The sequence below is a fragment of the Hemitrygon akajei genome, chromosome 6, assembly GCF_048418815.1.
Source record: "Hemitrygon akajei chromosome 6, sHemAka1.3, whole genome shotgun sequence".
Classification (NCBI taxonomy): Eukaryota; Metazoa; Chordata; class Chondrichthyes; order Myliobatiformes; family Dasyatidae; genus Hemitrygon; species Hemitrygon akajei.
The window spans coordinates 187240883-187254989 of NC_133129.1; the positions used below are offsets into that span (position 1 = coordinate 187240883).

At 55.4% G+C, this 14107-nt stretch overlaps 1 protein-coding gene across 1 annotated transcript in view; it reads left to right on the forward strand.

The window, feature by feature from the left end:
- The first annotated feature begins 1510 nt into the window (after window positions 1-1510).
- Window positions 1511-14107, forward strand: part of LOC140729776 (D(4) dopamine receptor-like) — a 75980-nt gene continuing 63383 nt past the window's right edge. Inside the window, exon 1 of the mRNA XM_073049980.1 lies at window positions 1511-1874. Coding sequence (XP_072906081.1) covers window positions 1635-1874 — 240 coding nt within the window. The 5' untranslated portion in view covers window positions 1511-1634. The remainder of the gene's footprint in view (window positions 1875-14107) is intronic.

Genomic DNA, 14107 nt, shown 5'->3' on the forward strand with positions numbered 1-14107 from the left:
TCTGCAAGTTTTTAAAAGCTTCCCAATCTTCCATCTTCCCACTGGCACTCGCTTCCTCTTTTGCTTTTACTTTGGCTCTGACTTCACTTGTCAGCCACGGTGGTGTCCTTCTTCCCTTTGAAATTTGGAATATATCTGTCTTGCACTTCCCTCATTTTTTGTAGAAACTCCAGCCATTGCTGCTCTACTGTCCTTCCTGCTAGTGTCCCTTTCCTGTCAACTTTGGCCAGATCCCTTCTCATGTCATTGTAATTTCCTTTATTCCACTGAAATACCGACACATTGGATTTTATTTTCTCCTCTCAAATTTCAAAGTGAATTCAATCATATTGTGATCACTGTTCCCTAAGGTTCCTTAACCTTAAGCTCTCTTATCACCTCCAGATCATTGCACAACACCCAATTCAGCACAGCCAATCCCCTAGTGGGCTCAACAACAAGCTGTTCTAAAAAGTCATCCCTTAGACATTCAACAAATTCTCTCTCTTGAGGTCCGGTACTGACATAGCTTTCCCAATCACTTTCATATTAAACTCCGCAACTATTATCATGACATTGCCCTTCTGACACGCCTTTTCTATCTCCTGCTGTAATTTGTAATACACATCCCAGCTGCTGTTTGGAGGCCTGTATACAACTGCCATTAGGGTCCTTTTACCTTTGCCATCTCTTAACTCAACCCATAGAGACTCTATACCTTCCGATCCTATGTCATCCCTTTCACATGATTTAATACTATTTCTTATACACAGGGTCACACCACTCCCTCTGCCTACTAACCTATTTTTCCGATACACCGTCTATCCTTGGACGTTCAGCTCCCTGAGAGTCTGGGAATCTGGGAATGGAAGGATATGGACATTGTGTAGGCAGGAGAGATTAGTTGGTCCGGCAGAACATTTTGGGCCGAAGAGACTTCCTGTGCTGTACTGTCTACGTTTGTTTTAACAGACACGATGGAAGGGCACTGGTGTTAATCCCCGCACTGTGATTTACCCGTGGTTCAGCAGTCTGTAGCTCCCACAACCCCGGAGTCTGGCCAGTGTCGGGCGGCGGGAGCGCCAGCCCTTAACTTGGAAGGGTTCCTCGGTCAGTCCCGGGATAGGTGGGCGGATTTCTGCTGTCGGGACTTTGTGACCAATGAGGAGCCGTGGGAATTTCAGTGCTGGAACGAGACACAAGAAGATCCCACGAACATTGAGCGGGTCGGCCGGCGCAGCTCCCGGGAGCTCACTCAGATGCGTTTGAACAGCGCACCGACCAGCCTCCAGGGACTAGTACCGGCGTCCCGGGACACTGCGACGGGCATTGCATCCCGGATCCCTTTCCACATTTCCCGAGTTATCCCCCGCAGATCCTAGAAAATATCTGGTATCCCAGGGTTCTGGGACTACTCGCAGGATCCCGAGGCAATTCTCAGGAATCTGGGATTGAACCCGCAGTGATTCCCAGGAACCTGAGTCTGATCCCGGGAGTCTGGGATGCCCGGGCTTTATACAACTGCACCTGAGGATTTAGGACTGACCTTGAGATCCCGAAAATAATCTCGAGAATTGAAGATTGATCCGGGACCTGGAGATATTTCCCGAGACTCTGACACTGATCTCGGGTTCCCCGATTCCCACAGGCGGACTATGAACAACTTAAGCAACGGGGAGACGGCGTCCGAGCCGCCTCTACTAGGTCACCACATCCCGGCGCTGGTCTTCGGGACGCTGCTGATCCTGTTGATCCTGGCCGGGAATCTGCTCGTCTGCCTGAGCGTATGCACCGAGCCATCGCTCCGGACCGCCACCAACATCTTCATCGTTAGCCTGGCCGTCTCCGACTTACTACTCGCACTCCTCGTCCTCCCGCTCTATGTTTTCCAGGAGGTGAGTGCTTTCGCCTATAATGGCCCCCTTCCCCCTCTAACTTCCCCGTCTCTCCACCCAACCACAAAATTTCACCCCAATCTCTCACCCCACTTAATCCCTAACCTCTCCACCACCTTCACATCAACCCTCATCCGGCCTGAATCCACCTCAACACCGAGACTTCCCCTCAAACCCCTCAAACCCCACTGGAACCTCTTCGTTACAAAGCGCCACCTCTCCACCACCTTCACATCACCCCTCATCCGGCCTGAATCCACCTCAACAGCGAGACTTCCCCTCAAACCCCTCAAACCCCACTGGAACCTCTTCGTTACAAAGCGCCACCTCTCCACCACCTTCACATCACCCCTCATCCGGCCTGAATCCACCTCAACACCGAGACTTCCCCTCAAACCCCACTGGAACCTCTTTGTTACAAAGCGCCACCTCTCCACCACCTTCACATCACCCCTCATCCGGTCTGAATCCACCTCAACACCGAGACTTCCCCTCAAACCCCTCAAACCCCACTGGAACCTCTTCGTTACAAAGCGCCACCTCTCCACCACCATCACATCACCCCTCATCCGGCCTAAATCCACCTCAACACCGAGACTTCGCCTCAAACCCCTCAAACCCCACTGGAACCTCTTCGTTACAAAGCGCCACCTCTCCACCACCTTCACATCACCCCTCATCCGGCCTGAATCCACATCAACACCGAGACTTCCCCTCAAACCCCTCAAACCCCACTGGAACCTCTTTGTTACAAAGCGCCACCTCTCCACCACCGTCACATCACCCCTCATCCGGCCTGAATCCACCTCAACACAGAGACTTCCCCTCAAACCCCACTGGAACCTCTTCGTTACAAAGCGCCACCTCTCCACCACCTTCACATCACCCCTCATCCGGCCTGAATCCACCTCAACACCGAGACTTCCACTCAAACCCCTCAAACCCCACTGGAACCTCTTCGTTACAAAGCGCCACCTCTCCACCACCGTCACATCGCCACTCATCCGGCCTGAATCCACCTCAACACCGAGACTTCCCCTCAAACCCCACTGGAACCTCTTCGTTACAAAGCGCCACCTCTCCACCACCTTCACATCACCCCTCATCCGGCCTGAATCCACCTCAACACCGAGACTTCCCCTCAAACCCCACTGGAACCTCTTCGTTACAAAGCGCCACCTCTCCACCACCTTCACATCACCCCTCATCCGGCCTGAATCCACCTCAACACAGAGACTTCCCCTCAAACCCCTCAAACCCCACTGGAACCTCTTTGTTACAAAGCGCCACCTCTCCACCACCGTCACATCACCCCTCATCCGGCCTGAATCCACCTCAACACCGAGACTTCCCCTCAAACCCCACTGGAACCTCTTCGTTACAAAGCGCCACCTCTCCACCACCTTCACATCACCCCTCATCCGGCCTGAATCCACCTCAACACCGAGACTTCCCCTCAAACCCCACTGGAACCTCTTCGTTACAAATCGCCACCTCTCCACCACCTTCACATCACCCCTCATCCGGCCTGAATCCACCTCAACACAGAGACTTCCCCTCAAGCCCCTCAAACCCCACTGGAACCTCTTTGTTACAAAGCGCCACCTCTCCACCACCGTCACATCACCCCTCATCCGGCCTGAATCCACCTCAACAACGAGACTTCCCCTCAAACCCCACTGGAACCTCTTCGTTACAAAGCGCCACCTCTCCACCACCTTCACATCACCCCTCATCTGGCCTGAATCCACCTCAACACCGAGACTTCCCCTCAAACACCACTGGAGCCTCTTCGTTACAAAGCGCCACCTCTCCACCACCTTCACATCACCCCTCATCCGGCCTGAATCCACCTCAACACCGAGACTTCCCCTCAAACCCCACTGGAACCTCTTCGTTACAAAGCGCCACCTCTCCACCACCTTCACATCAACCCTCATCCGGCCTGAATCCACCTCAACACCGAGACTTCCCCTCAAACCCCACTGGAGCCTCTTCGTTACAAAGCGCCACCTCTCCACCACCTTCACATCACCCCTCATCCGGCCTGAATCCACCTTAACACCGAGACTTCCCCTCAAACCCCACTGGAACCACTTCGTTACAAAGCGCCACCTCTCTAACACCGTCACATCACCCCTGATCCGGCCTGAATCCACCTCAACACCGAGATTTCCCCTCAAATCCCTCAAACCCCACTGGAACCTCTTCGTTACAAAGCGCCACCTCTCCACCACCTTCACATCACCCCTCATCCGGCCTGAATCCACCTCAACACCGAGACTTCCCCTCAAACCCCTCAAACCCCACTGGAACCTCTTTGTTACAAAGCGCCACCTCTCCACCACCGTCACATCACCCCTCATCCGGCCTGAATCCACCTCAACACCGAGACTTCCCCTCAAACCCCACTGGAACCTCTTCGTTACAAAGCGCCACCTCTCCACCACCTTCACATCACCCCTCATCCGGCCTGAATCCACCTCAACACCGAGACTTCCACTCAAAACCCCTCAAACCCCACTGGAACCTCTTCGTTACAAAGCGCCACCTCTCCACCACCGTCACATCGCCCCTCATCCGGCCTGAATCCACCTCAACACCGAGACTTCCCCTCAAACCCCCACTGGAACCTCTTCGTTACAAAGCGCCACCTCTCCACCACCTTCACATCACCCCTCATCCGGCCTGAATCCACCTCAACACCGAGACTTCCCCTCAAACCCCACTGGAACCTCTTCGTTACAAAGCGCCACCTCTCCACCACCTTCACATCACCCCTCATCCGGCCTGAATCCACCTCAACACCGAGACTTCCCCTCAAACCCCACTGGAGCCTCTTCGTTACAAAGCGCCACCTCTCCACCACCTTCACATCACCCCTCATCCGGCCTGAATCCACCTTAACACCGAGACTTCCCCTCAAACCCCACTGGAACCACTTCGTTACAAAGCGCCACCTCTCTAACACCGTCACATCACCCCTGATCCGGCCTGAATCCACCTCAACACCGAGATTTCCCCTCAAATCCCTCAAACCCCACTGGAATCTCTTCGTTACAAAGCGCCACCTCTCCACCACCTTCACATCACCGCTCATCCGGCCTGAATCCACCTCAACACCGCGACTTCCCCTCAAACCCCACTGGAACCTCTTTGTTACAAAGCGCCACCTCTCCACCACCGTCACATCACCCCTCATCCGGCCTGAATCCACCTCAACACCGAGACTTCCCCTCAAACCCCACTGGAACCTCTTCGTTACAAAGCGCCACCTCTCCACCACCTTCACATCACCCCTCATCCGGCCTGAATCCACCTCAACACCGAGACTTCCCCTCAAACCCCTCAAACCCCACTGGAACCTCTTTGTTACAAAGCGCCACCTCTCCACCACCGTCACATCACCCCTCATCCGGCCTGAATCCACCTCAACACCGAGACTTCCCCTCAAACCCCTCAAACCCCACTGGAACCTCTTTGTTACAAAGCGCCACCTCTCCACCACCGTCACATCACCCCTCATCCGGCCTGAATCCACCTCAACACCGAGACTTCCCCTCAAACCCCACTGGAACCTCTTCGTTACAAAGCGCCACCTCTCCACCACCTTCACATCACCCCTCATTCGGCCTGAATCCACCTCAACACCGAGACTTCCCCTCAAACCCCACTGGAACCTCTTCGTTACAAAGCGCCACCTCTCCACCACCTTCACATCACCCCTCATCCGGCCTGAATACACCTCAACACCGAGACTTCCCCTCAAACCCCTCAAACCCCACAGGAACCTGTTTGTTACAAAGCGCCACCTCTCCACCACCTTCACATCACCCGTCATCCGGCCTGAATCCACCTCAACACCGAGACTTCCCCTCAAACCCCACTGGAGCCTCTTCGTTACAAAGCGCCACCTCTCCACCAACGTCACATCACCCCTCATCTGGCCTGAATCCACCTCAACACCGAGACTTCCCCTCAAACCCCTCAAACCCCACTGGAGCCTCTTCGTTACAAAGCGCCACCTCTCTACCACCGTCACATCACCCCTCATCCGGCCTGAATCCACTTCAACACCGAGACTTCCCCTCAAACCCCACTGGAACCTCTTTGTTACAAAGCGCCACCTCTCCACCACCTTCACATCACCCCTCATCCGCCTGAATCCACCTCAACACCGAGACTTCCCCTCAAACCCCACTGGAACCTCTTCGTTACAAAGCGCCACCTCTCCACCACCTTCACATCACCCCTCATCCGGCCTGAATCCACCTCAACACCGAGACTTCCCCTCAAACCCCTCAAACCCCACTGGAACCTCTTTGTTACAAAGCGCCACCTCTCCACCACCTTCACATCACCCCTCATCCGGCCTGAATCCACCTCAACACCGAGACTTCCCCTCAAACCCCTCAAACCCCACTGGAACCACTTCGTTACAAAGCGCCACCTCTCTAACACCGTCACATCACCCCTCATCCGGCCTGAATCCACCTCAACACCGAGATTTCCCCTCAAACCCCTCAAACCCCACTGGAACCTCTTCGTTACAAAGCGCCACCTCTCCACCACCTTCACATCACCCCTCATCCGGCCTGAATCCACCTCAACAACGAGACTTCCCCTCAAACCCCTAAAACCCCACTGGAACCTCTTTGTTACAAAGCGCCACCTCTCCACCACCTTCACATCACCCCTCATCCGGCCTGAATCCACCTCAACACCGAGATTTCCCCTCAAACCCCACTGGAGCCTCTTCGTTACAAAGCGCCACCTCTCCACCACCTTCACATCACCCCTCATCCAGCCTGAATCCACCTTAACACCGAGACTTCCCCTCAAACCCCTCAAACCCCACTGGAACCACTTCGTTACAAAGCGCCACCTCTCTAACACCGTCACATCACCCCTGATACGGCCTGAATCCACCTCAACACCGAGATTTCCCCTCAAACCCCACTGGAACCTCTTCGTTACAAAGCGCCACCTCTCCACCACCTTCACATCACCCCTCATCCGGCCTGAATCCACCTCAACACCGAGACTTCCCCTCAAACCCCACTGGAACCTCTTTGTTACAAAGCGCCACCTCTCCACCACCTTCACATCACCCCTCATCCGGCCTGAATCCACCTCAACACCGAGACTTCCCCTCAAACCCCTCAAACCACACTGGAACCTCTTTGTTACAAAGCGCCACCTCTCCACCACCTTCACATCACCCCTCATCCGGCCTGAATCGACCTCAACACCGAGACTTCCCCTCAAACCCCTCAAACCCCACTGGAACCTCTTTGTTACAAAGCGCCACCTCTCCACCACCGTCACATCACCCCTCATCCGGCCTGAATCCACCTCAACACCGAGACTTCCCCTCAAACCCCACTGGAACCTCTTCGTTACAAAGCGCCACCTCTCCACCACCTTCACATCACCCCTCATCCGGCCTGAATCCACCTCAACACCGAGACTTCCCCTCAAACCCCTCAAACCCCACTGGAACCTCTTTGTTACAAAGCGCCACCTCTCCACCACTGTCACATCACCCCTCATCCGGCCTGAATCCACCTCAACACCGAGACTTCCCCTCAAACCCCTCAAACCCCACTGGAACCTCTTCGTTACAAAGCGCCACCTCTCCACCACCGTCACATCACCCCTCATCCGGCCTGAATCCACCTCAACACCGAGACTTCCCCTCAAACCCCACTGGAACCTCTTCGTTACAAAGCGCCACCTCTCCACCACCTTCACATCACCCCTCATCCGGCCTGAATCCACCTCAACACCGAGTCTTCCCCTCAAACCCCACTGGAACCTCTTCGTTACAAAGCGCCACCTCTCCACCACCTTCACATCACCCCTCATCCGGCCTGAATCCACCTCAACACCGAGACTTCCCCTCAAACCCCTCAAACCCCACTGGAACCTCTTTGTTACAAAGCGCCACCTCTCCACCACCTTCACATCACCCCTCATCCGGCCTGAATCCACCTCAACACCGAGACTTCCCCTCAAAACCCACTGGAACCTCTTCATTACAAAGCGCCACCTTTCCACCACCTTCACATCACCCCTCATCCGGCCTGAATCCACCTCAACACCGAGACTTCCCCTCAAACCCCTCAAACCCCACTGGAGCCTCTTCGTTACAAAGCGCCACCTCTCTACCACCGTCACATCACCCCTCATCCGGCCTGAATCCACCTCAACACCGAGACTTCCCCTCAAACCCCACTGGAACCTCTTTGTTACAAAGCGCCACCTCTCCACCACCTTCACATCACCCCTCATCGGCCTGAATCCACCTCAACACCGAGATTTCCCCTCAAACCCCACTGGAACCTCTTCGTTACAAAGCGCCACCTCTCCACCACCTTCACATCACCCCTCATCCGGCCTGAATCCACCTCAACACCAAGACTTCCCCTCAAACACCACTGGAACCTCTTCGTTACAAAGCGCCACCTCTCCACCACCTTCACATCACCCCTCATCCGGCCTGAATCCACCTCACCACCGAGACTTCCCCTCAAACCCCACTGGAACCTCTTCGTTACAAAGCGCCACCTCTCCACCACCTTCACATCACCCCTCATCCGGCCTGAATCCACCTCAACACCGAGACTTCCCCTCAAACCCCACTGGAGCCTCTTCGTTACAAAGCGCCACCTCTCCACCACCTTCACATCACCCCTCATCCGGCCTGAATCCACCTTAACACCGAGACTTACCCTCAAACCCCACTGGAACCACTTCGTTACAAAGCGCCACCTCTCTAACACCGTCACATCACCCCTGATCCGGCCTGAATCCACCTCAACACCGAGATTTCCCCTCAAATCCCTCAAACCCCACTGGAACCTCTTCGTTACAAAGCGCCACCTCTCCACCACCTTCACATCACCCCTCATCCGGCCTGAATCCACCTCAACACCGAGAATTCCCCTCAAACCCCTCAAACCCCACTGGAACCTCTTTGTTACAAAGCGCCACCTCTCCACCACCGTCACATCACCCCTCATCCGGCCTGAATCCACCTCAACACCGAGACTTCCCCTCAAACCCCACTGGAACCTCTTCGTTACAAAGCGCCACCTCTCCACCACCTTCACATCACCCCTCATCCGGCCTGAATCCACCTCAACACCGAGACTTCCACTCAAACCCCTCAAACCCCACTGGAACCTCTTTGTTACAAAGCGCCACCTCTCCACCACCGTCACATCGCCCCTCATCCGGCCTGAATCCACCTCAACACCGAGACTTCCCCTCAAACCCCACTGGAACCTCTTCGTTACAAAGCGCCACCTCTCCACCACCTTCACATCACCCCTCATCCGGCCTGAATCCACCTCAACACCGAGACTTCCCCTCAAACCCCACTGGAACCTCATCGTTACAAAGCGCCACCCTCTCCACCACCTTCACGTCACCCCTCATCCGGCCTGAATCCACCTCAACACCGAGACTTCCCCTCAAACCCCTCAAACCCCACTGGAGCCTCTTCGTTACAAAGCGCCACCTCTCTACCACCTTCACATCACCCCTCATCCGGCCTGAATCCACCTCAACACCGAGACTTCCCCTCAAACCCCACTGGAACCTCATCGTTACAAAGCGCCACCTCTCCACCACCTTCACATCACCCCTCATCCGGCCTGAATCCACCTCAACACCGAGACTTCCCCTCAAACCCCACTGGAGCATCTTCGTTACAAAGCGCCACCTCTCCACCACCGTCACATCACCCCTCATCTGGCCTGAATCCACCTCAACAACGAGACTTCCCCTCAAACCCCTCAACCCCACTGGAGCCTCTTCGTTACAAAGCGCCACCTCTCTACCACCGTCACATCACCCCTCATCCGGCCTGAATCCACCTCAACACCGAGACTTCCCCTCAAACCCCACTGGAACCTCTTTGTTACAAAGCGCCACCTCTCCACCAGCTTCACATCACCCCTCATCCGGCCTGAATCCACCTCAACACCGAGATTTCCCCTCAAACCCCACTGGAACCTCTTCGTTACAAAGCGCCACCTCTCCACCACCTTCACATCACCCCTCATCCGGCCTGAATCCACCTCAACACCAAGACTTCCCCTCAAACCCCACTGGAGCCTCTTCGTTACAAAGCGCCACCTCTCCACCACCTTCACATCACCCCTCATCCGGCCTGAATCCACCTTAACACCGAGACTTACCCTCAAACCCCACTGGAACCACTTCGTTACAAAGCGCCACCTCTCTAACACCGTCACATCACCCCTGATCCGGCCTGAATCCACCTCAACACCGAGATTTCCCCTCAAATCCTTCAAACCCCACTGGAACCTCTTCGTTACAAAGCGCCACCTCTCCACCACCTTCACATCACCCCTCATCCGGCCTGAATCCACCTCAACACCGAGAATTCCCCTCAAACCCCTCAAACCCCACTGGAACCTCTTTGTTACAAAGCGCCACCTCTCCACCACCGTCACATCACCCCTCATCCGGCCCTGAATCCACCTCAACACCGAGACTTCCCCTCAAACCCCACTGGAACCTCTTCGTTACAAAGCGCCACCTCTCCACCACCTTCACATCACCCCTCATCCGGCCTGAATCCACCTCAACACCGAGACTTCCACTCAAACCCCTCAAACCCCACTGGAACCTCTTCGTTACAAAGCGCCACCTCTCCACCACCGTCACATCGCCCCTCATCCGGCCTGAATCCACCTCAACACCGAGACTTCCCCTCAAACCCCACTGGAACCTCTTCGTTACAAAGCGCCACCTCTCCACCACCTTCACATCACCCCTCATCCGGCCTGAATCCACCTCAACACCGAGACTTCCCCTCAAACCCCACTGGAACCTCATCGTTACAAAGCGCCACCTCTCCACCACCTTCACATCACCCCTATTCCGGCCTGAATCCACCTCAACACCGAGACTTCCCCTCAAACCCCACTGGAGCCTCTTCGTTACAAAGCGCCACCTCTCCACCACCTTCACATCACCCCTCATCCGGCCTGAATCCACCTTAACACCGAGACTTCCCCTCAAACCCCACTGGAACCACTTCGTTACAATGCGCCACCTCTCTAACACCGTCACATCACCCCTGATCCGGCCTGAATCCACCTCAACACCGAGATTTCCCCTCAAATCCCTCAAACCCCAATGGAATCTCTTCGTTACAAAGCGCCACCTCTCCACCACCTTCACATCACCGCTCATCCGGCCTGAATCCACCTCAACACCGCGACTTCCCCTCAAACCCCACTGGAACCTCTTTGTTACAAAGCGCCACCTCTCCACCACCGTCACATCACCCCTCATCCGGCCTGAATCCACCTCAACACCGAGACTTCCCCTCAAACCCCACTGGAACCTCTTCGTTACAAAGCGCCACCTCTCCACCACCTTCACATCACCCCTCATCCGGCCTGAATCCACCTCAACACCGAGACTTCCCCTCAAACCCCTCAAACCCCACTGGAACCTCTTCGTTACAAAGCGCCACCTCTCCACCACCGTCACATCACCCCTCATCCGGCCTGAATCCACTTCAACACCGAGATTTCCCCTCAAACCCCACTGGAACCTCTTTGTTACAAAGCGCCACCTCTCCACCACCTTCACATCACCCCTCATCCGGCCTGAATCCACCTCAACACCGAGACTTCCCCTCAATCCCCACTGGAACCTCTTCGTTACAAAGCGCCACCTCTCCACCACCTTCACATCACCCCTCATCCGGCCTGAATCCACCTCAACACCGAGACTTCCCCTCAAACCCCTCAAACCCACTGGAACCTCTTCGTTACAAAGCGCCACCTCTCCACCACCTTCACATCACCCCTCATCCGGCCTGAATCCACCTCAACAACGAGACTTCCCCTCAAACCCCTAAAACCCCACTGGAACCTCTTTGTTACAAAGCGCCACCTCTTCTCCACCACCTTCACATCACCCCCTCATCCGGCCTGAATCCACCTCAACACCGAGATTTCCCCTCAAACCCCACTGGAGCCTCTTCGTTACAAAGCGCCACCTCTCCACCACCTTCACATCACCCCTCATCCAGCCTGAATCCACCTTAACACCGAGTCTTCCCCTCAAACCCCTCAAACCCCACTGGAACCACTTCGTTACAAAGCGCCACCTCTCCACCACCTTCACATCACCCCTCATCCGGCCTGAATCCACCTCAACACCGAGACTTCCCCTCAAAACCCACTGGAACCTCTTCATTACAAAGCGCCACCTTTCCACCACCTTCACATCACCCCTCATCCGGCCTGAATCCACCTCAACACCGAGACTTCCCCTCAAACCCCACTGGAGCATCTTCGTTACAAAGCGCCACCTCTCCACCACCGTCACATCACCCCTCATCTGGCCTGAATCCACCTCAACAACGAGACTTCCCCTCAAACCCCTCAAACCCCACTGGAGCATCTTCGTTACAAAGCGCCACCTCTCTACCACCATCACATCACCCCTCATCCGGCCTGAATCCACCTCAACACCGAGACTTCCCCTCAAACCCCACTGGAACCTCTTTGTTACAAAGCGCCACCTCTCCACCACCTTCACATCACCCCTCATCCGGCCTGAATCCACCTCAACACCGAGATTTCCCCTCAAACCCCACTGGAACCTCTTCGTTACAAAGCGCCACCTCTCCACCACCTTCACATCACCCCTCATCCGGCCTGAATCCACCTCAACACCGAGACTTCCCCTCAAACACCACTGGAACCTCTTCGTTACAAAGCGCCACCTCTCCACCACCTTCACATCACCCCCTCATCCGGCCTGAATCCACCTCAACACCGAGACTTCCCCTCAAACCCCACTGGAGCCTCTTCGTTACAAAGCGCCACCTCTCCACCACCTTCACATCACCCCTCATCCGGCCTGAATCCACCTTAACACCGAGACTTCCCCTCAAACCCCACTGGAACCACTTCGTTACAAAGCGCCACCTCTCTAACACCGTCACATCACCCCTGATCCGGCCTGAATCCACCTCAACACCGAGACTTCCCCTCAAACCCCTCAAACCCCACTGGAACCTCTTTGTTACAAAGCGCCACCTCTCCACCACCGTCACATCACCCCTCATCCGGCCTGAATCCACCTCAACACCGAGACTTCCCCTCAAACCCCACTGGAACCTCTTCGTTACAAAGCGCCACCTCTCCACCACCTTCACATCACCCCTCATCCGGCCTGAATCCACCTCAACACCGAGACTTCCACTCAAACCCCTCAAACCCCACTGGAACCTCTTCGTTACAAAGCGCCACCTCTCCACCACCGTCACATCGCCCCTCATCCGGCCTGAATCCACCTCAACACCGAGACTTCCCCTCAAACCCCACTGGAACCTCTTCGTTACAAAGCGCCACCCTCTCCACCACCTTCACATCACCCCTCATCCGGCCTGAATCCACCTCAACACCGAGACTTCCCCTCAAACCCCACTGGAACCTCTTCGTTACAAAGCGCCACCTCTCCACCACCTTCACATCACCCCTCATCCGGCCTGAATCCACCTCAACACCGAGACTTCCCCTCAAACCCCACTGGAGCCTCTTCGTTACAAAGCGCCACCCTCTCCACCACCTTCACATCACCCCTCATCCGGCCTGAATCCACCTTAACACCGAGACTTCCCCTCAAACCCCACTGGAACCACTTCGTTACAAAGCGCCACCTCTCTAACACCGTCACATCACCCCTGATCCGGCCTGAATCCACCTCAACACCGAGATTTCCCCTCAAATCCCTCAAACCCCACTGGAATCTCTTCGTTACAAAGCGCCACCTCTCCACCACCTTCACATCACCGCTCATCCGGCCTGAATCCACCTCAACACCGCGACTTCCCCTCAAACCCCCACTGGAACCTCTTTGTTACAAAGCGCCACCTCTCCACCACCGTCACATCACCCCTCATCCGGCCTGAATCCACCTCAACACCGAGACTTCCCCTCAAACCCCACTGGAACCTCTTCGTTACAAAGCGCCACCTCTCCACCACCTTCACATCACCCCTCATCCGGCCTGAATCCACCTCAACACCGAGACTTCCCCTCAAACCCCTCAAACCCCACTGGAACCTCTTTGTTACAAAGCGCCACCTCTCCACCACCGTCACATCACCCCTCATCCGGCCTGAATCCACCTCAACACCGAGACTTCCCCTCAAACCCCTCAAACCCCACTGG